At 42.2% G+C, this 23,098-nt stretch overlaps 1 protein-coding gene across 5 annotated transcripts in view; it reads right to left on the bottom strand.

Moving 5' to 3' along the window:
* Window positions 1-11,844: 11,844 nt before the first annotated feature.
* OPHN1 (oligophrenin 1) overlaps window positions 11,845-23,098 on the bottom strand; it is a 601,618-nt gene continuing 590,364 nt past the window's right edge. For 4 of the 5 annotated variants that reach the window (XM_061178510.1, XM_061178507.1, XM_061178509.1 and 1 more), the window contains 4 exons: window positions 21,582-21,747; window positions 20,409-20,459; window positions 16,622-16,663; window positions 15,383-15,412 (listed from right to left, as the gene is read on the bottom strand). In XM_061178510.1, the coding sequence (XP_061034493.1) occupies window positions 16,630-16,663; window positions 20,409-20,459; window positions 21,582-21,747 (251 nt within the window). In that variant the 3' untranslated portion in view covers window positions 15,383-15,412; window positions 16,622-16,629. Of the gene's footprint in view, window positions 15,413-16,621; window positions 16,664-20,408; window positions 20,460-21,581; window positions 21,748-23,098 lie in introns of all 5 variants that reach the window. The other variant, XM_061178511.1, reaches the window with a different exon arrangement.

A 23,098-nucleotide genomic window follows, 5' to 3' on the forward strand; every position in this document is an offset into this window, starting at 1 on the left:
ATTGTAAATCAATTATACTCCAATAAAAATTTTTAAAAATGAAGAAAAAGAAAAAATATTTTTAATATAATATGTTAATAAATATTGGTTTATTATTATTATTTTTAAATGAAGTAATCAAAAATTTAAACATTTCCCATTTTTAATTTGCAGTATGGTAAACATCAATAGATATCAACCACAATATCAAAACCTCTTTGAAGTCTTCAGTAATTTTTAAGAGTATAAAATGGTCCTGAGACCAAAACATTTGAGAACAATTCCTCTATATTACCCATGTCATCCCCCTGGTTCTTAAGCTTCAATGGCCTTCAAGCATTCAAAGTCCTTCATAGACAGGCCTAAAGCTTCCTTTTAAGTCTCATTTCATGTCACTCCCCTCCATGCACTCGCCTCCACACATCAGCTGCATCTGCATCAGGTAGCTTGCTAGTCCTTCAACCTGCCATGCTCATTCTCACCTCCATGCCTAGCACATGTAGCCCAATTCAAAGATCACATTTTCTGTGGATTCTCCTTTCCTGCTTGGCAGATTTATTGATCTCTTCTTACTTTCTCCAATGTACTTTATGAGGTTGATTTCGGAACTGCCATTTTCCTCATTTTTGCAAATAAAGAAACTGAAATCCAGAAAAAGAAGGGGACTTGACTAAGTTCCACAGCAAGTGAGTGGCGGAGCTACAGCCTAAATTCCCAGCATTCTTTTCACACTTCTCTTCATGGAAGCTGCTACAGAGATCAGAAAGTATTGAAGGCTCTGGAAGGAAGGGGAATTAGTTAAGTTGAGCTTTAAAAAAGTTCTGGGTTGGAACATTCTTAAAGGAAGTAACCCTTGACTTTGGCCTGGTCTAAGAGCAGTCAATCAGTCTTTACCCATGTTGACAGCAGATGAAAAGCAACTCATGGGAAATATCCTTGTCCTTTTTAGCTTCTTCAGTTCTATCCAAACCATCACATCAGTCATTATCCTTAAATGGAATGTCTGAGGGGCTTGCAGGCACTCTGGAGGCCACCTGAAGAACACTGCTCCCATCTGAAGAAGAGTATTTGAGTTGATGTTGTTCTGTCACCACTGCCTGCTACACCAATTGCCCTTATTTGGCTCCCTAGGCTTGGATAAAAACTCTAGGTGAGGCCTAGTGCAACATTCAGGATTTGGTGGAAAATGTAATTGCCTGTTTCAGAGAACTTTGTTTTTCCTATAATTTGTCAAATGGCAGGTATTGGGAATACTCTCTTTGGAAAAAATTAGTTTTAAAAGCTTTTGGTAACTGTCAAGAGATAGTTTCTGTGAGGGCTCCAAATGAAGCTAACCCTAAGGGAAACTGCTTGTTCTACAGCATCTGGCTGGTTAGGAAAGGCTACCCCCAGGGACAGGGGTCTAGAGAAGGTTAATGAAAATTAACTTGGTGTCTGATGTCTTGAAAACACTGTCCTATGGTAAAGTTTTTAGGGTGGAGTTGATCCGTTCAGTTTAACCCACATTATTGGGGCACATTTGAGCCAGATGCTGTGCTAAGAGCTTGGAATACAGAGTTGAATAAAACTAAGCCCCTGCCCCTGAAAAGTTCTTATTCTCTTCAGGAAGCCAGGCAAAAATACACATAGTTACAACATAGTATTATCAGTACTGGAATCAGTATGACTGGAGAAAGAGTGACTATAATGAAATGGAGAAGTCTTTCTTAGGGAGGTGATATGTGAGCAGGGCCTTAAGATGAACAGGTATTCACTTGATCACAAAAGATCATTACAGTTTTAGGGAACCAAATGTGAAAGGCATGGAGGTAGGAAGGCTGAGCTTAGTTGTTATTTTTTGGCTGTCATCTGCCACCTCCAGATCCATTCTCTGCCCTTCTCTTCCCTCCTCTTGTGTCCCAAGAGGCTGACCTCGTGAATTGCATCAACTTGTCTGCTGGCTTCTGGCTGGGTTTGGCACTGACAGATCAAGAGTGGGAGAAGAAGAAAGTCTTGTTATTTCTTCCTCACTCTTTCTCTGCTTTAGGTCTCATTTCTGACACTGACTGGAATTTTCCCTGATTACAGTTCCTACTAGGGACTTCTCCACAGCTCCAGCTCTCACTAGGTGCTGGTAACAATTTTCCATTGATTTACCCCTCCAGTTCAAGGGTGTAATGGCTTCCTGTTATTCTGAGACCCTGTATGCTTCACCATCTCTTGTTGATACCACTAACCCTGCCCACATTTTTGAAAGTTGTCAGTTTCATTTCCTGCGGGACCCTTGCAAATACAGCTGAGAACATCCACAGGTCTAGTTTTCACAGAATGTAAAGTTGTGGGTGAGGTGAGGGAGGACGGGAAGAAGATGAGACAGAGTCTACATGGCAGACTCTTGTATGACCCTTTTTTATGAAAGACCTTGTGTGAGTAGGTCATGAAGAGCCTTTACAAACCAATTTTGTTCTCAATTGGGAACTCCTGAGGTTTGTTGATCTGTTACACAGATGATTCCAGAATTAATAGTTACCATTTATTGAATATTTTCTGTGTCAGACACTTTATCTTCATTATCTCATTGAATCCTCACAACCCCTAAATGTGAGCACTTATTGATCTCAATTTTACAAATGAAAAAACTAAGTCTCAGAGAAGAGAAGTAACTTGCCTACTGGATTGCTAATGAGTAGAAGAGGAAGGATTTGAACCTATGCCTGCCTGAGTCTAGAGTTTGGGTTCTTCACTAGACCCAGTTGGATGGTGAATTGGTCTATATAACTTTTAGGGTATCTTTCAGCCCTAGGACTTCATACTCTATGGGGTAAGCAGGCATCTCCAACTAAGCTCATTGGCCCATCCATTAACTAAAGGTGCAGGTGGCACCTTGTGGGGTACATGCAGCAGTGTGAATGAGACTTCTTGGTTGGGCACAATGCCTTCATTTCCTGCAAATGTCCCTCCTGCTGGCCATGTCTTCCCCATGTCTGGGCAGAAACAGAACCATATAGCTAATTAATTCTGACAGAATTCCATTTTTAGAAATGCTAGTTATATCAGCTCCTCTGGTGGAAATCTGGCACTCCAGCAGGAGTGAGTGCCACCCGTAGTGCCAACCAGTGCTTGCTTAATTTAGCACTGGCACAGTCTAAGTTGATGTTGCTATTGAGTTTGGATATCAAATCATAGTTTGGTATCAAGCTTTAGGAAAATGAAAAGAGGAAACAACTTTGAATACCTACTCCAGTCTGGGCACTTTCCATTGATTCCTCACTACAACCCTGAGAGGCATGTGTCATGACCCACATGTTATGGGTGAGGAAACTAAGGCTTAGAGAGGGGAAGTAACTTGCCAGGGTGTAAGGTAGCTGACAAGTGTCAGAATAGGCATCAGAATCCAGACTCTACTTGACTTCTAAAGCCAATATTCTTTGCTACTGTTATCATGTGACCAGCACAATATACTGGTTAAAACCTCAGAATTGAGGACTTCCCTGGTGGCCCAATGGTTAAGAATCCACCTTCCAATGCAGAGGACGTGGGTTTGATCCCTGGTCAGGGAACTAATATCCCACATGCTGCAGGGCAACTAAGCTCACGCGCCTCAACTACAGAGCCCACGTGCTCTGGAGCCTGCATGCCACAACTAGAGAGAAGCCCGCCCGCCGCAACAAAAGATCTCACGTGCCACAACTAAGACCTGATGCAGCCAAAATAAATAAATAAATAGGAAGAAAAAAAAAACCCCTCAGAATTGAGAACTTGGTTTTGAATCCTAGCTCCACCACTTCTTAGCTGTATGATCATGGGTAAGTCACTTAATCTTTCTGTGTCTCGGCTTCTTCATCTTTAACGTAGGAATAATAATATCTACCTCATAGTCTTGTTGTGAGGATTAAATGCATTCATATTTGTAAAGCACTGAGAAGAGTGTCTGATACAGAGTCAATGTCATATGTTTTTAAAATAAATATAGAGCTATTTCTATCCCTTTAAAATCTCTTAATTCTTCCATTCTCAGGCCTGGAGAAGAAAAGAAAGGAACTAGATCAGGAGGCAGACTTTCCTAGAAGGAAATCAGATTTTCTCCTAAAGCTGGAGAAAGGCTAAGGCTATTGACTGAACTGGAGAGACCCAACCTGCAAAACTTGAGAGAAAGTATATGGTGTCCATGTCTTGTGGTGAATTTCTGTGCCCACCCTCCCTTGTTCCCTCACTGCAGCTGGATGTTGCTTGGCCAGCTCTCTCTGACCTCCCTTTTACCTTCAGATATGGAAATGGCTGCTGAGATGATAGCAAGAATGGACAGATAGTCATCTGGAGGACTGGAACCTTGACTATAGGTTATGGAAGCTGGGCTTGAAGATCATAACACTGGCTCAAAAAACAAAAAACCTACATATGTTTCAGATTCCTTCACACTACTGTCAGGTTAGCAAGGGCAAGGAGGTGGTTCCATGGCCATACCTTCCTGACCCAGAACTGATAAAGATATATATCAGGTATAGATGTGTATATGTCAATGGATGCCTTAGGGTTTCCTGGAAGTGTGGGGTGGGAAGGGGGGAAAATATGATCTCCACTTACCACTGAAGACCCTTGTGTGAGTGGGGTAAAGTTGATGATAACCATGGAGACCCTAGCTGCCCTGTATAGGTATGCCCTTCATCATCATGGTCTGGGTATTGGTTATTACCCTTTGCTCAGCCAGGAATCATGGGCCCTTTAACATGGTTTCTGCAACTTCTTTATTCTCTAAGGCTGCCACCAGCCTAATGCTTCTCGCTGATTGAACACACACCCAAATGCCCAATAGTTACATTGTGAAGGGAGAAATGTACTATTTCTTGTGTTAGACACACCCAGGGGCAAATCCTAATACCACCAATTAATATCTGTGTGATCTAAGGTAAGTTATTTAACCTTAGAGCTTCAGTTTTCTCATATCTAAAATTAGGACAACACTATCTCTCCCATGGCTGTTGTGAGGAATATATGAGAAATTCAGTGTAAAAATGTCTTGCAGAGGGCCTTTCCCTCCTCCATTGTCCAATTCTTTCTCTCAGCTAACAGTCAGCATCCTAAAACTTTCAGGGCTTTGAAAATGTAAGTTAATACTATAAATTCAAAGCCCTTCCTTCCCAATAACTAAGCTCCATAATTCCTTCTCATTTAGAATCGCTTAGGCCATGATCTGTAGAATGACCTTCTAGTCTTTACATGGATCTGAGGCACACCCATTAATGCTTCAGTTAGTCCCATGATTATTTCACCTCCTTTGCACTTCTGGGCACCTCCCCAGGACCATCGAATACAGTTGAGATGGCCACATCTAGAGATGCCTCTCACATTTTAATCAGAGATTTATGTATTTATTACAATTTTCTGGCAGATGGTCATAAAGTATCTTGACCAAGGGGTGCTTTCTCTAATTCACACAAAGGCTCCATATAAGCTAGAAGTAGTCCTTCAACTTTCCTATCCCAACTTGCTTCAGGCACTGGCCACACCCTTATTTACTCTCCCCTTGCTCCACCTCCAGCATCACAGCAAAAACAATGAGAAGTTTCTTTCCCAATAGTTCAGGGCTTCCCTGGTGGCGCAGTGGTTAAGAATCTGCCTGCCAATGCAGGGGACACAGGTTCGAGCCTTGGTCCAGGAAGATCCCACATGCCATGGGGCAACTAAGCCCGTGTGCCACAACTACTTAGCCTGCTCTCTAGAGCCCACGAGCCACAACTACTGAAGCCCGCGTGCCTAGAGCTCGTGCTCTGCAACAAGAGAAGCCACCACCACGAGAAGCCCGTGCACCGCAACGAAGAGTAGCCCCCGCTCGCGGCAACTAGAGAAAAACCCACGCGCAGCAACGAAGACCCAACGCAGCCAAAAATAAATAAAATAAAATAAATAAATTTATCAAGAAAAAAACAACAAGATTCAGCACTGGGTATTGGGGTCTTCTGTGTTAGAGAATGTTTCAGTAATGAAAATATGCTATGCTTGTACAGGTTCAGGAGTCCATTCCTATCTAGGCTTTCACCATTTACTCTCTATGTAACTTTGCGCAAGTAACAATCTTTCTGAATTTCAAGTCTTGATCTGTAAAATGGGACTAAAATGAGGTGGTTAAGAGGCTCAGATGAGACAATGTATATAAAACGTATGCAATGTGCCTGCCAGGTGGTAGTACTTTTTTTTAATTTTACCCAGTTACCACCCTAACTCTTATGCCAGATCTACTGGGAAAGCTCAAGGATTCAGGTCTCTCCCACTTTATGCTTGACACAAAATAGATGCTCAACAATGTTTATTTCCTTCCCTTGGTCCCAGGGGAACCCCAATTCCATTGTGGGGCTTGTTTCAACTTCCAAGGCCCTGAATTCTAGAAGCACAAATTATGCAAAGGCTCTGGATATGATTCTTATAAATTGTTCACTTTGGGTCAGGGCTGAGTCCCTTTCCCCCTTTGTCACAGTGGGACCAGTTTGGCTACTTAGCTGCCTATGTTTCTTTCCCAGAGCTCTTCAAATTCATTTAAAGGATATTTAGACCCATTTCCAAAGGTATTTTGTGATGTCTTATTCACTTCAGGGAAAGTAATGTGATTTCTTACTGAATATAAATATACCCTGGACAGCCAAGAGCCAAGGTTAATTTCTAGTTAAGCGTGAAATCAGCCAGCAGCAGAATAGTGCTTCTCTTCTATATCCCCTTCAGGACCTACGTACTCCCTTACAGAATACCTTTGAGGAAACACAATAAGCACTATTGTAATGACAGTAGGAGTGAAAAATGTAGGAGGAAGGGAGAGTAAGGGAGTGTTGGAAAGACAGCTGCTTCCCAGAATAGTATAAAGGGTCCTCATGAGGGTGAAGGTACCTAAGCGACATCACCAGGGGCTTAACTGTCATAGGAGGAAGGAGCCCCTATTCCTCAAGTCATAGGAATGACTTCAGACCATACTGTTGGAAACTGCACAGGGCAGAGTAGCTGGGTCTGGGTTATTGGCATGAAACTCCTGCATGAGAGACTAAGTATGGGGGGGACTGAGCCATGCATGAGGACAGCTTCCATAGGGTGTTGGGGTTCAGGGTGGCTAGTTACAGGGCCAAGGAACATGACAGTTTCCAGATAATCAGGTCATTGTATTGAGGAATCCAAGAATCAGGTGGTAGATAGATAACATCTGGGAAGATTTTGAATGGCAGAGCATGATCCACTAGCCCTGAATGGATAGAGAAGATTCCATTCCTGGATAGTAACTGAGGCAGCCACTACTACTACTACTACTACTACTACTACTATGACTACTACTACCACCACTGGTTAATATCAATTGAGCACTTACTTATTAAGGGCCAACCATGGTTATTTGGGTGAAGTAACTTGCCTATGGTGATTGAGGCATGAATATGGATAACGGTGTTTGAGTTCTTTTCAGTGGGGTTAGAGGCCAGGGCTAGCAAAGGAGACATGGAGAACAGAGGAACTCAGCCTCTGCTGAGTCCCTCTAGATCTCAACCTCAGAAGGGAGACAGAATTCTGAGTCCTGCAGGATGGTAGCAGGGGTGGAGAAGAGGCGAGTGACAGGACTGAGCTTGTCCATACCCCACCTACCTCACATCCTGATGGCTTTGGAAGTTACAGTAGGATGGCACCTGCCAGCATCATGGTACCTAGATGAGAACAGCTGAGGAAGCAGAAATAAGAGGAATAAATCCAGGGCTGACAACACTAGTAGAAACTTAGTTCCCACAGGCTTGCCGAAGGCTGGGAAATGTAAGACATAGTAAAGGCCATTGCTTAGCCTTGTTCTCCAAAACCAGAAAAACCCTCTTTTGCAGCCTTAATTTTAGGCACTTTTTTTGGATATGCTCAGGGCCTGGGTCTTCAAGAAATGGACCTCACAGAGGTTCAGAGGTAATGATACAACTTGAATGCAAAACAAAATAGGGAGGCCCGCCTGCTCTGCAGAGGGCATTCCTGGGGCCGACCCATGTTGACCCCACCTACCTGGACTGACAGTCTCCTTTTCTTCCAGCCACTGAGAAAATGTTGGGCACCTTCACTTTGCACTCCGTTGGCCCCATAAAACCCAGCAAGTCTCTAAATTTGATTCCTTCAGGATGCTCAGCTGTGCTGACTTGGGTTATCAGAATGCCAGGACTCTGAGGGCAAGCTTAGAGGATCAAAGGTGCAAGGGACTTTAACTTGGCCTCTATCTCCCCTCTAGGAGAATTTTCCCAGTCTGATAGAAGCCACAGGGGATTAGTTTAGGAATTTGTCTGGGTATGAATCCTGAATTCACCATTTCCTGGCTGTGGGAATGTGAGCAAATGATGTAACTATTCTGTGCCTGAATTTTCTCATCTGTAAAATGAGGCTAATACCAGTACTTACCTCAGAGAAATATTATCTGGACAAATTCAGTAGACCCATGCAAAGCACTTAGGCAAACATTTGGCATGTACTAGATGCTGTAAGTGTTAGCTCTTCTGGTCAGGTGATATGGGGAATACATGTCTTATCTTGGGCCTTTGGGAAAACTACTTCTGCCCCCTCCTCATCTTAGGTAGAATGTTACTAGTTAAGGGACTGGTCACCAGCATTAATGTGCCATCTAGGAATACCATCAGCTTCCAAAGAGTCCCCCTTGCACTCCAGCTACCACTTTTTTGGTGTGCTGCCTAATTGTGTCTGTGTGTGTTTGAGAAATGGGTGAAGTTGAACAACACGAATTTTTAACTTCCCATGTAGGTGGCATGTAAATGGTAATTTTTTTCTTCCCCAGGATTTAGTGGGGGACAACCATGTGTCTTTATGCTGAAAAGGGGTGCTTCTGTAGGGAGCTGCTCCATGCCTGTTGTACGCAGCATTATGGTCCCCCATGAAGATCCCATATCCTAATCTCCAGGACTTTGATTACATGGCAAAAGAGATGTTGAAGATGTGATTAAGGTTACCACTGACTTTAAAATAGGGAGACTATCCTGGATTATCTGTGCAGGCCCAATGAAATCACCCCAATGAAAGGGCGAGACTTGAAGGGCAGAGGCAGAAGAGAAAGTTAGATACAGAAAAGGAAGCAAAAGTATTTAGCCTGAAGATAGAGGGGACCATATGTTGAAAAAATGGGGACCTCAGTCCTACAACAAGGAACTGATTTCTGCCAACAACCAGTGAGCTTGGAAGATGATCCTGAGCCCCAGATGACAACTATGTCCCTGACTGATATCTTGATTTTAGTTAAGTGAGACCCTAAGAAGAGAATCCAGCCAGACTATGCCAAACTTCTGACCTACAGAAACTGTGAGAGAATAAATGGAGGTTGTTTTAAGCCGCTAAATTTGTAGTCATTTGTTACAGCAGCAATATAAAACTAATACAATGTTTGTGGGCCTCACTTTGTACATGTCAAATGAGGGCAAAATACCTTGTCTTACCTACCTTATGGGTCTGTTATGAGAACAAAATGATGGACGTAAGTGTGCTCTGCAGAGTTTCAAGTTATAAAACTGCTGGGATATTCTCCAATAGGGAAAAAAATCGACCTGTTTTGAAACAATTGGATTGAAGCAATTAAGAGCTTAGAGCGCCTGACATTTCCCAGGAGAAATGCTGAGGGTCGGAGGGCTGATTCTCCTCTCCTGGAGAAGTAGTGCAGCATAGTTGAAATCAGAAAACCTAGGTACAAGTCTATTTCTTATCTGTGTGACCTTGGGCAAGTTATGTCATCTCTCTGAGCTTCAATAAAATGTGGGTAATCATCCCTGTATGATGCTCAACTGAAGAAATGAGTGTGAACATGTCATGGAAACAAAGTACTCAGATGGAAGGCCTATTCATCCTCCCTAGTGTGTGCCTTACTGCTGGAAGCAGATATCTTGATTCTGGTAAACTAGTCACCCAAAGAAAGTAGAGTTGAAAGACCCTTGGGGTGGTACTCTGAGCACCTGTTTTCTGCCATTGGCTCTGGTGTGTGACTTTAGCCAAGTCCCTTCTCCTCTCTGAGTCTGTTTCTTCATTTTAAAAGTTTAGATTATAGCCAGTTGTCTTCAGCTAATGGGCATCAGAATCACCTGGAGAGATGGCAGATGGAGGACGAGCAAAAATTTTCTCTTTTTTACAAGTCTCTCCTACCCCCAATAAACTATCCCCCCCCCAAAGCCCAAATCAGAGGAGCTTTATTAAAGTATGTAGGAGTTTCATGTAAAGTATGCCCTATTCAGGATATAGGAGTTGATTCCCAAGTATGTGGTTTGAAGCAGCTGGTTCTCAAAGGAGTCTGGATGCCTTGTTACACTTTAATTAAAATACCGGCCAATTTCAAACCAGTTAACTAGTCATGCTCCTCCCAGTTCCTTGCAATTCCCATTAATGTTGCTTTCTTATGACTGATATTTCCTCCCAGAATACTCCTTCTCATGTGAACTTAAGATACTAATCTCTGGCCAGACAAAACCTGGTAGAATTGTCCATGTTTTCATTACAATGTTGACTGTAGTAAAAGCCATAGCTGAGAATAACTGAATGTCAAAGCTGAAAAGGCCCTTTGGTTTAAAGACAGACAACTTGGGAGGGACTTGCTCAGCATTACAGAGAGGCAGTGACAGAGGTGAGTGTGGACCCCAAACGCTCCTGAAGGGAGCTCTTTCCAGTGCTCCATGTTGCCTTTCTATTGCTTTTGATGCTCAGAGGTTTGAAAGTCAAGTAACTTCCAGTCTTATTTCCTAGGCTGGTTTCACTATTCTTTGAAGTAGAAAAACTTAATTTATATGTCATCAAAGTATAATGCCATGTACAAAGCAATGTAAGAAGCAGGTAGCTATGGACACAATCTTTGTAAACACTTCCAACATACCAGATTGGCCTTATCTGCCATTTTTGGTCTTTGCCTCACAAAGAGGTCTCCTTCCTCAACCTGCTTTGTTGTCTTAAATGCCTTACAATCAGTGCTTCTCAGACTTTAATGTGCATAGCTATCTCCTGGAGACCTTATTAAAATACAAATTATGATTCCAGATGTCTGGGATGGGGCCCAGGAATCTGCATTTCTCATAAGCTCCCAGGTAATGCTGATGCTGAGGCTGTTTATAGACCACATTTGGAGTAGCAAGACTTGCAGATGTTGTTAGTCTCATTTCTAAACATCTTCTCCATTTACTGTCAACATTCCTTTACCACTGGAGGTAGTGTGGTGTATTAGAAAGAGGAACGGCCCTGTAGCTTCTAGTCCTGGGTTTCTATCAACCCCTAACTGTGTGACATTGGGCAAATCATTTCTCATCTTCCTGAGCCTCAAGTTTCCTTATCTGTAGAATGGGGCTGTCAGCTGTCACACAATGATGTTGTGAGGCCTCAGGGAATAACTGGGCTTGGTGCAAAATAGACTGTAGATGGAGATGCCTAGGTACAAAAAGATTCTGGGCCTACATTTCCTTAGAATTGCAGAAGACAACATGAGCAGTGGATCATGCAAAATATGCCCAAAGATTGTTTCCATGACAAAACTGTAGGTGGAAGCCATTAATACTAGACAGTCTGCATACTTTATTAAAAGTCACATGAATGGACCCCAGGATCTAATTCTTTTTCTTCTGATGTTACATATGTATTTCACAAATGTGTCTTTCTAGCATCTATTAATGTCCTTGGTATCAAGTGATTCTTTTCCCTATGAAAATGAAGGTTTTTCTTCAAAAACATCTCTTCAAGGTATCTTGCTTTTCTCTGAAATTTTTAAATGCTTCTGAAGCTTTTTCTGGGCTTGTAATGTGTCAAGGCCATTTGTCTGTAGCCACATTAAAAATAGTATCATTGATCTACATTCTCTCAAAAGCAATTTTTTCTAGTCACAGAAATACTTCTATTACTTTATTTGTTCTAGCTATTACAGAATTAAGGAACTTCTTGAAAAGGGAAGGATTCTTTCCCACAATTGCAACTTATTTTAGAAATACTCTACATGACACCACTTTATTACTCAATTTGGATGCTGAGTTTTGCCCCTCAGTGGCTGGGCAACATACTCCATCTTTTTTTAAACAAAAACTTCAATAATATTTATTATTCTAAATCATCTCTTAACTTTTGCTATCATCACCACAGAAAACCCTTAATAGGGATTTGATCCCAAGGCATCAAGTCCTGCAGAAGCACCAAGACCATTTCTATTTCTCAAACCATGTGTGGATGTCGCCCGTCTCTTGGGGTAAAACTGCACATGCTAGAACCTTGGTGAAGTAACAGACATATACAAGGACCTTTTTCTCTTTGAAAAACAGCTAAGCCAAGGACTTGACAACTACCAACTAAAATATAAATCCTTCATGTCACAAGGTAAAAGTAAATGATCCGTTTTAAGACATTATCAAATGGGCATTCTGAAGGTGAGGAGAAAACATAACTCAGAAATCTCTTTCAGCCCAGTTTTTATTCCCCTGTAAACTGGACCTTCATCCCCTCCTTCCCCTCAAATACTTGCCTTTTAATATTTTGTTAAGTAGGTCAGCTCCAGTATTATGGCCTTTATATGGCAAAGGGAAAACAACATGGAGTGCAGAGTCAGAGAGAGCTGGATTAGAATAATAATTCTGTTATTTACTTTCTGTGTGACCTTGAGCCATTTAATTTTAGCCTGCTGGGTCATAAATCATTTATCTGTAAAATGAGGAGGATAGCATCCACTTGCATGATTATTGTAGGGACTAAATGATATAATGTATATGAAGCATCTAGCACTTAGTAGGTGCTTAATAAATGTTATCACTGTCAGCTCAACATTTACAGTTCATCCATTGCCAGTTTCTCCTACCTGCTGGCCAAGGTATGCAGATAATTTCCTACAATTGACACGCTTCAATTATCACCCCCTTCCCATAGCCTCTTCTGAATGACTATCCATCCATCAAGCCTAGGACAAGCCAGTCTCATTCCACAGAAGCTGTTGCTCTTTAAATCAGAGAACAAAAGGGTAGGTGCTGAGGTTCATTCTTTGGGTATAGCCCAGGGCAGGGGTAGAGCCAGCCAGGCACTGCTCCTTGGCTTCCAGTCAGACTGGTGATCCCAACTCTTTAGGCCAGGCTCTTGATCTGTGTCCCAGGAAACACATAGCAATCTCACAGCCACATTTCTGGGACACATATTCTACTGGAATTGCAGTGGCTTTCTCTGGTTCTCAATAATCTCTCAATATTTGTAGTGGTGACTGTGGAATTTCCCCCCAAGGAAACCAGAGTGAAATCATGTCTCTAATATCTTCAAAGGTACTGAGGCCCCATTGGCCACTGCTTCTGTGGCTAAAATCTGCACACCTGCTTTGTTTAGCTAGTCATCTAATGGGACAGAGCAGAGAGGCCACAGCTCTGAGACTGTGGCTCAATGAGTACTTGCTGAGTGAGGCCAGTAGGCCTCACAGAGATTCCCTTTGAGGGTGAGCAGCAGGTAGAATGGTGCCCACTTGGCTTACTTTCTCCTGGTTTTTTAGCAACTTTGCCTTTGAGACTGGGTAGAGCTGAGAGTTCAATATGGCCACCTGGGTACATCGTCATTAAGAATGTCATCAAATTGCTACTCAATTACTTCCACAAAGGCTCTCAGTGTGTTTAGCTTACATGTTACTAACTCATCAATAAGCCATATTTAGAGTTCAATCTTGAAAGTAGCTATTGCCTTTCAGTAACACTGTTCCAAAGGCATCTCAGAGTTGGTTTGGGCATGGGTGCATTCTCTTTCTCATCTCCCTCTCCCTTACCCTCTCTCTCGCCTCCCCTCTCCCCATGTCTATGCTTCTTTCTCAGTACTATAGTCAGTGCACTAGTGGGGCCTGACTATAAGAGTCCAATAGGAAAGTCCTTTCTCTCACACTGGACCACATTATAATTACACAGACCCTAAAGACAGGCTATCTTAAAGCCCACCCTAAAGCCAAGGCACCTGTGTGGAAACAAGAGATGACACTTTCTCCAGCAGCTTCTCTTCAACAAACAAGAATCAGAAATGTCTACTCGTCAGATTTCTGACTCACTACACTAACTGTGTTTTAATTCCTTTCCAATGATTGAAATAGCAAACGAGGAAGACCAGGAGCTTATGTCTGGAAGTCCCATTTGGTGGCAAATATGTGTGGCCCAAGAAAGAGGGTAAAAGCCAGATCCTCAAAATGATGGCCATTAAAGCGACCAATCATAAGGCCCCTTGCTAGATAAGCATGGTGTAATGGAAAGAACCTTGTGTAGGTGCCCAGGGATGTGGTATCTTGTTTACACATGGCTGCTAACTTGCTCTGCCTCAGTTTCCCCAACGGTAAACTAAGGAGTTAGACTAAATAATTCTGAAAGGCCTTTCTAATCAAATATTTTATAGGTCATAAAGAGAGTCTTTTATCTCAAAGGCTGTGGTTCTTAACCTTTATTGTGTCACAGGCCCAATTTGAAATTCACTAGAATGTTATGGACCATCTCCTCAGAAAAGGCACATTGAAAAGGCATACCATTTCAGAGGCTTTACGAAGTTCCTGAATCCACAGATATTGGGTTAAGAACTGTTTCTTTCAGGTGATAAAACAGCTTATCTGCATAAGGCAGACATGAAACAACAGTGACAACTGCCTGGCCTCAATCCATCTTAACAATTCTCCCCAGCATTTGACCCAAAAATGGAACTCCTGCAGAACAAACACAGTCTGCCTTTTTTAAAAGAACTGTCTTCAGCTTTTGTTTCTTGATTGCTTGGAAAGGAAGCTGTCAGGAGAAAACAGGAGGAGGAATAATTCAAACAGACCTAGGCTTTGACATGTAAAACATGCTTTGCAGATTTGTCCTAAGCGGCTGTATGCAAAAGCAGGAAGGCCTGAGTCCACTTGGAGGGATTGTGGGGGCATCACTCATTCTGTCTGGTCCCATAAGAGCAGACACATTCTTGGCAATATATTACAGCGCCAAAGCTCCAAACTGGCACCAGGGTCCATATCCTCAGTAAGAGACATATTAAGATTCTCGAAAGTTCAGCAAACATTCCTACTCCCCTACTTCCAAGGTAAGCAATGGACCCAACTCAAGTAACTTCTGGTTCAGGGTAAGACTTCTGAGATCAATCTTTAGCCCCAAATCTTTCAGAGCTAGATGGCCTTTTGAGGAGGCAGGAAGTTCAGAGAAGAGTTGAAAACTGAGCTCCTCTCTTCGACTCAGGTCGGTGGATAGCTTGGTTTCTGCAGTCTGGCTTGAGGGAGTTCAGCCATTCACAGTCTTATAGGAGCTCAAGATAGACCTTCTGAGGGAATGAAGACAGAATACAAAGGAGAAATAAACTTGTGTCTAGGACGTGTGTCCCTTATTTTATAGCATCCCAGAGCCTGAAGGTGCAGGGCCAGGAAAGATCTGCTCTTCAGCACACAAGGGTTTGAAGAAGACTCTTCTAGAACCTGGAAAGGGTCCCCTGAGGCCAAGGCTTTTAAAACCTGAAAGGGAAAGAAGAGAGTAAGGAATTAGCTAGGACTGGTTAAACACTTAACAGCCACTGAGCAGTAGGCCCTCTCTTGGTAGGTAGCTAATCTTCTGAGCAATAGCGGCTGGGTAGAAAAAGGCCCTTATAACTCAGATCCCATGAAACTGTCCTAATATGGTGCTAAAATCAGGGCTGGAAACTGTGTGCCTTAAGCCTGAACTCTAATCCCCAAAAAGTCTACAGGAGATACAGATGCCTGATACCTCTGAGATTACCCACCTTGCTGAATGGCCACTGCCTTTATGGCCTTACAATAACTCCAAACTTCCTTTTACTGGGACTTCACCTTCATGAGAGCTGATAAGAAAATGCTTATCTACCCATAGACCTCTGAGGACTGGCAGTGATATGAAGAAAAGGAAGGCTGAGGAGTACATGGAAAGCTCTGCTCCAGATACCTGGATCTGATTTATGTGTATATTGGTTCATATCATGCCAGCAATCTGATTGTCAATCAGAACTCCTAGTAGAGAAAGAAATTTCCATGATCTCCATGGTTCTGGTGATCTCAGTAAGTTACTTATCCCCTCTGAACCTCAGTTCCTTTATTTGTTGAGTGAAAATACATATTAACTTCCCTATTTCTGGCATTTGATATGGACTAAATGATATAATGGACGTGAAAATGCTTTGCATTAGACAAATATAAAGAACTAAGGATGAAGGTTCAAGGGGTAAGACTGAAATTGTGATTTGATCTGAAGGAATGAAGTTCCCCTACAGATACTAAGGTAGACTCTTGGGACCTGTTATAATATCAAATGAGAGGTTACTGATATTCTTATAGACCCAAAGGATGTCAGAGTTAAAAGGTTCCAAACATTTCATCTTACATATTGGGAAATTGAGGCCCAGAGAAGGAAATGTAATTGCCCAAAATGTCACGATTTAGGATTCCTAATGACCTTGATTCAAAGGCAATTTGTAAAACTATACTGTAGTTTGGCTGAGCAAGAAAGAAAGGAAACTTAAAACACAGAGAACCTCATAATTAAAAGGCAGTAAGTTTAAGGGTCAAGTAATTACAGGGTAGTGAACTGAGGCATGGAGGTGAATTCCCACCCTCTGGACCTACATGGCACTCCAGTCCTCAAAAACTCAGATCTCATAAAGAAGGTATATGTGTAACAAGGTTTTGTAATCAGGGATGGATACTACATACCTGAGGCCTCAACTCTCATCTCCAGGAAGTCTGCCTTGAGAACTGTGGGTAAAGGAGGAAAGACATTTCACTAAGACTCTAGAAATCAGAACTGGAAAGGAAAGCAAGTGGATGGGTGACCCTTCCAGGACGGTGGCAATTAGGCCATTTGAAAAACGAGGAAGTGATTCCATCCAGATGTTTCAAAACATCTCACTCCATGCTTATAGGTTGGGCTACCTCTCTGCCAGATTTAGAGAGCCCAGTATCCCAGACACAAAGACATCTTTCAGGTGCCAGCACAATCCTTCAAATGCCATACTATGGGAGGCAAGGGAAGACCAGAGAAATTGGCCCAAGACCAAAGACTACATTCTGTGATTATCTCCAATGGGAAAAGGGCAAAGAGGGAAGGCAAGTGCCTTGTGAAACATGAATCTTTCTTTGCCTTGAAGACCAAACCAGCCTCTTGATGTGCTTAGATCGGTCCTAAAGTAGCCTTGTCTGGGGATGGTTGGAGGCAAGAGACAATTCTGGAGAATCAAGCTCCCTATAATTTGGCCAGAAAATCCCAGACAACAGCTTGTCCCAGGGCTATATCCTGAACATTGTTTTTCTCTTCTCTCTTAAGTCTATTTATACCTACTCCCTGAGTGATCTTATTCCCATCCATGATTTCAATCCCCATCAAATACTGAGACCCCCCCCCAAGGTTACTATTCACATTGTAGTATATGGGAATGCCCCTATAACTTTGTACAGTGGCTGTACTTAACAGTTCTACCTCTAAACCTATGTAGATCCAGCCCCAATTACTAGTCTAAGTTGCAGTTACCCACTGGACATCTCTATCTGGATGTCCCAAAGAGTCTTCATACACACTGTGTCCAAAATTGAGCAGAGAAACTTTCCCACAAAACCTGTTCCTCCATGATTAATTATTGCTACCATCTACCTAACTGCCCAAGTTAGACTTTTTTCTCTCTTAATCTTTCTCCAATGCTCCATGTTTGAAAAGTCAGCAAGGTCTTACTGAGTCTACCTCAAATCTGTCCTTTCATTCCATTCCTATTGACAATGCCATACATCAGGACCTCATCAACTCTGGCCAGGATGATTAGCCTCCTAACTTGTCTCCCTGCCTCCAGGTTTTACTCTCCCAACTATCTTCCTCATTACCAGCAGAATGTCTGTGTGTGTGTTTTAAAATAACTCAGGCAGCTTAGAATATGCATTGTCATGCTGAAAAGTTTTCCATGACACCCCATGGACTACAGAATAAAGACCAAACTCCTTAGTATGTCATATAAGGCCTTTACAATCTGGCCCCAATCCATCTTCTTGGCCTCAACTCTAGCTAAGCTTCCTTCTTCTCACCCCCACATTCTAGCCAAAGTGGAACACTAATCACTTTGTGAACCTGCCTTGCATAAGCTATTCTGCCTTACTGAAATGTCTTCCCCTCCCTTCTCTTCTTGATGAGCCACTTCTCATTTTCTTTTGAGTTTTTAATTTTTTTAATTGTTGTATTGTAGAAGGGAGATGAATGAGAAGTGAGGTCATTCAAATGTCAGGTTACACAGAGTCAGGTGTACAAACTGGAAGCAAAAAGGGGCAGAGAAAAGGTTAAACAGATCATTTTCATTAGAGATGAGATGGGATTGACTGTGGCTAGTCTAAGAATCTTGACCAGTAGCCAGCATGTAGGTGCACTGATGCAAGTGGTGGTTACAGAATCGGGGCCTAGACAGAAGGAGTGCTTTCCTTATGTGGATGCTGAGTGGGAGGAACCTGTGGGTACCTAGGAAGGTGGCTTATTACATATTGGAGGACTGGTGTACCCACCTTGGTCTTACCCACAATCCTGCCAAGATGGAATATGGGGATAAGGAACAGGATTAAATTTAGGTTCCAGAGGCCTGGACATAGGATTGGTCAGGTCGTCCTCCAGCCTGAAGTGTCTGCTTTGACCACAGTGCCCTATGTTGCAGTTGGTCCAAGACTTCCCTGAGCACTAAATGACAAAGCCCAGGCAGTGGTTACCAATTTTTCCACACTTTCAACACCAGGTTGGCTATAGTTTCCCTATTAAAAGTCAGGCTGCCTTAAAGATTCTGTTGGACTTTGTTCATGCCTAGTATGTATCCCTCTCAATGTCTTGGTTCCCTGTCCAAAGCTACAGATCAATCCCTCACATTTTCAGTGTATTCTACCCATCTTTCAAGCCCCATCTCAGATATCACTTCCTCTAAAAAGCTTTCCTTTAGATATGCCCAGTTCATTCTGTTAATTCTAGTTTGCTTCATTCTATTTCCCTGGTATTTATTTCTCATATGGCTTACCCTAGGGAGGTTGGAAGGACCACCAGGAAGTAGGAAGTAGCTCTTCTCATAAGCAGATACTTTATTAAGAATATAAAGTATTCTCTCTCTTTCTGTTTTTCTTTTTTTCCCTCAAGCCTATCTGATTAAGCCTGCTTTAAAAATGTCCTAGGTGAAAACTTTATCTTCATTCTATCAGTAAGAGAAATCTGGGGCTTTGACCTCACTTTCATTTGTTATGGTAGAATAAATGGTAAATTATTGTCTAAGGAGAATTTGGCCTAGTCTAGAGTTCCCTGTGGCTGACTGCCAAGCAGAACTAGGGTGACCTGCTGTTCAGAATCATGTCCTGGTGAGTCAGGTCCCACAGTTTTAACTAGATGATGTCAAACCTATCCCAGCTCCAGTGCTGGTAAAGGCACATTGTTCTGCTTTTAACTGAATACCTGGAAGAGTTACACTCCTGTCCCCCATCAGGAAGCACAATTTTGAACTCTCTGATAAGCAACATTGAATAAACTCACAGAAGAGTGCCTGAAGGCTAAGCAATCATTTCTCCAGGTGTTCTAGTCTAAAGGGTCCCAAATGATAGGCCTTGGAAAGCCTGTACCAGCACTTGAGGAATTTTAAAAACAAATTAACTGGAAGAAAGAAATAAAGGAAGGAAATTTTAAAAACCCAGACTCCCAGGCCCTACTCCTGGAGATTCTGTTTTAGTGGGTCTAGAGCAGAAGGCAGGAATCTGTGTTCATTTTATTTTCCCTCAAAATTTTCCAGGTGATTTATATGTTCAGCCAGTTCGAAAACAACCACCTAAGTCTAATGTTTACCTCTGAAATGAGGGCTATGCTTATTCTAAGGCTGTTTATGTTAGAATATTGCTTTCTATATATTCCTATCAGCTGCCCTTTTAGAATATAATAGGGTCTAAATAAGTAAACTAACAAAAAAAATTAGACCTACATCAAGCATAAAGTTTTTGCAATACCACTTGGCATGTGAGTACTCTATGTGTGTGTGTGTGAGAGAGAGAGAGAGGAGAAAGAGAGAAAGAGATGGAAAGACAGAGTCAGAGAGGCAGAGACAACAGATACAGAGATAGACAAAGAAAGAGAGACATGGAGAGAGACAGAAAAAGAGTCAAAGAGATAGGGAAACAGAGACATAAGTAGAAAAACACAAGGAGAGACATAAAGAGACTGAGAATTACAGAGACAGAGAAAGAAACAGTGTTCAAGAGACAAATGGACAAGAGTGACAAAGGCAGAGAGACACACAGGTATAGAGACAAAGACAGAGACACAGGGTAAGAGACAGGGAGACAGAGAGACAGTGTTGGGGGAGAGAAAGGAACAAACACAGACAGAGAGAAAGAGACAGAGCTACAGAGGAACAGAAAAATAGAATGTTAAGAGAGCAAATGACATGCTCATGATATATTTATTAAAAAGTGATTTGGTTTCATTTCTGTCACCTGCATCTCTTACCTTCCTGTTTTCCGGGAAGCTGTTTCAAAGAACCTGGTCCTGGAAGCCACCCTGCAAAGAGAAGCCAACCAAGTCCCATGAGTTGCTCTGGAATATGTGTGGGAACCAATGGCCAATGGAAAGGAAAAGAAAATATGAACCAGATAGGCCACCAATGCCAGGCTCTGCCTTAGCTTGCAGAGGATCTCAGTCTGAGGAAAAACCCAAGTATCAGAATGTGAAATGGCTCAGAGACCATAGGCACCCCCAAGGCTATGGCTGATACCCTTTGCTCCCCCTTGGTTCAGAATGGTCTAAGTATGTTGCCCATTCAGACTACTCTTGGGAGAAATAAGTGAAACAAGTTCTTGGTTTCAGAGTATAATTTTTGGCATTTTTGGCTAAGTGTAATTTTGGCAATTTTGGCTAAGTGTAAATACACTTAGCTAATTAGTCCAAACGGTAGAGGCTCTGTTTTTCTTATTTCCTCAATTTTACAATTATGGAAAACAAGAGACACAAGAAAAAGGAACACTAGGAGGCAGGATACTGAGAGGGGTCCCAGGCACTGGTTGAGGAGAGGCCGGCCAGGCTAGTTTTGTGGCCAAGAAAAGCTGGTCCCTGAGAGGTGCTGTGGCCCCACCTTAGCTGCTCTATCCCTGATTCCTTGGCTTACAGGCTAGCCTCAGGAAGGCCTGTTGGATATTAGCTCTGCTACTACCCTGTAAGAGGCTCTCTGGAGAATCTGAGCCATTTTGGAAGATTTTAAAAAATCATACCCTCTCTTTAAAAAAAAAAAAGCCTCAAAGCACACGTAAAATGACCAAATCTGTTCATTAAATTACTTTTAAAACCAGTAGTAATAAGAAGAAAAACAAATTTCCAGAGGCAAAGAAGCATGAAAGCAGCCAGTAATCTTATCACCCTAGAGAGATCAGGGCGACTAAGAAAAATTGGTCTCCTATCGGGTACTAAGATTTAAACACCTCAGCTTTAGGAAAAATCTCCCAGCTTTAAGTGTTGAGTAGAACACTCTGAACAGAGCTGGTCTGCGACAGTCCCCCACACTATGAAGTGAATGATACCCTGCAGTTGTGCATTGTACACCCTTCACAACCATAACGGTGATCCTGAAAGCATTCTTAGTGGTCTAAGGTGGGCTTTAGGTCAAGGTTGAAAAACAACCCTACTTACACAGACGATGGGATTTCCCCTGCATTGCCAGTCACTATATCTGGCTTTGGTTCTGGTTTCTGGGTAGTAGTTGCCCGGCAGGGAGGATCTGGAGGCCTCACTGGGGGTCGGATGATGGTTGGCTTTTCTCCTGGAGGCCGCACTATGCTGAAACTGTCAGAGTCTCCTGGAAAAGAGAACAACAAGAACTTGGACAGTGAGCCAAATGGAACACTACTCCTCAGCAGGTACCCAATACTGCAGCTATCTTGGCCACCTCCCTTGGTCCCCATTTCTTTTTGGTAACTAACAACTCTGGATTAAAAAAAATATTCTTCCAGTAGCTGTCCCTTCAGAAAGTCTATGTTTGAACCTCAGCTCTGAAGCTTCATATTTGTGTGACTTAGGGTATGTCACATCAATTTGCTCAGTCTCAGTTTCCTCAATGATATAATCAAGACTAATAATATATTATCTTACAGAGACATTGAGAGGATTTACTTAGGTAGTAATATGTTTAGTACTGTGACTGGCACATAGCAGGTGCTTAGTCAATGTTTGATGATAAATTTGTTATATTCATCGTCACCAAAAATGAGTCTCTTCTCACTTAAGCCTTAACTATTGTGGCAGTCTCCAAACTCACCTTTCTGCCTCTATGTCTCTAGTTTCCAGCTCACTCAGTACAAAATAAATACACATAATTTTTAAATAAAATGATTCTGACAGGAATATGGTGAAACATATGCATTCACACATTGCTGGTGGCACTGTACACTGGGATTATTCTATCTAGATAGCCATCAAGAATTCTGGAACAGAGTCTCATCCACCAGAGGGCAGACAGCAGAAGCAAGAAGAACTACAGTCCTGCAGCCTGTGAAACAAAAACAACATTCACAGAAAGATAGACAAGATGAAAAGGCAGAGGGCTATATACCAGATGAAGGAACAAGAAAAAACCCCAGAAAAACAAATAAATGAAGTGGAGATAGGCAACCTTCCAGAAAAAGAATTCAGAATAATGATAGTGAAGATGATCCAGGACCTCAGAAAAGAATGGAGGCAAAGATAGAGAAGATGCAAGAAATGTTTAACAAAGACCTAGAAGAATTAAAGAACAAACAGAGATGAACAATACAATAACTGAAATGAAAACTACACTAGAAGGAATCAATAGCAGAATAACTGAGGCAGAAGAACGGATAAGTGAACTGGAAGACAGAATGGTGGAATTCACTACTGCGGAACAGACTAAAGAAAAAAGAATGAAAAGAAATGAAGAGAGCCTAAGAGACCTCTGGGACAACATTAAACACAACAACATTCGCATTATAGGGGTTCCAGAAGGAGAAGAGAGACAGAAAGGACAGAGAAAATATTTGAAGAGATTATAGTCAAAAACTTCCCTAACATGGGAAAGGAAATAGCCACCCAAGTACAAGAAGCACAGAGAGTCCCATACAGGATAAACCCAAGGAGAAACACGCTGAGACACATAGTAATCAAATTGGCAAAAATTAAAGACAAAGAAAAAT

The sequence above is a fragment of the Eubalaena glacialis genome, chromosome X (genome assembly GCF_028564815.1).
Source record: "Eubalaena glacialis isolate mEubGla1 chromosome X, mEubGla1.1.hap2.+ XY, whole genome shotgun sequence".
NCBI classification, from domain to species: Eukaryota; Metazoa; Chordata; class Mammalia; order Artiodactyla; family Balaenidae; genus Eubalaena; species Eubalaena glacialis.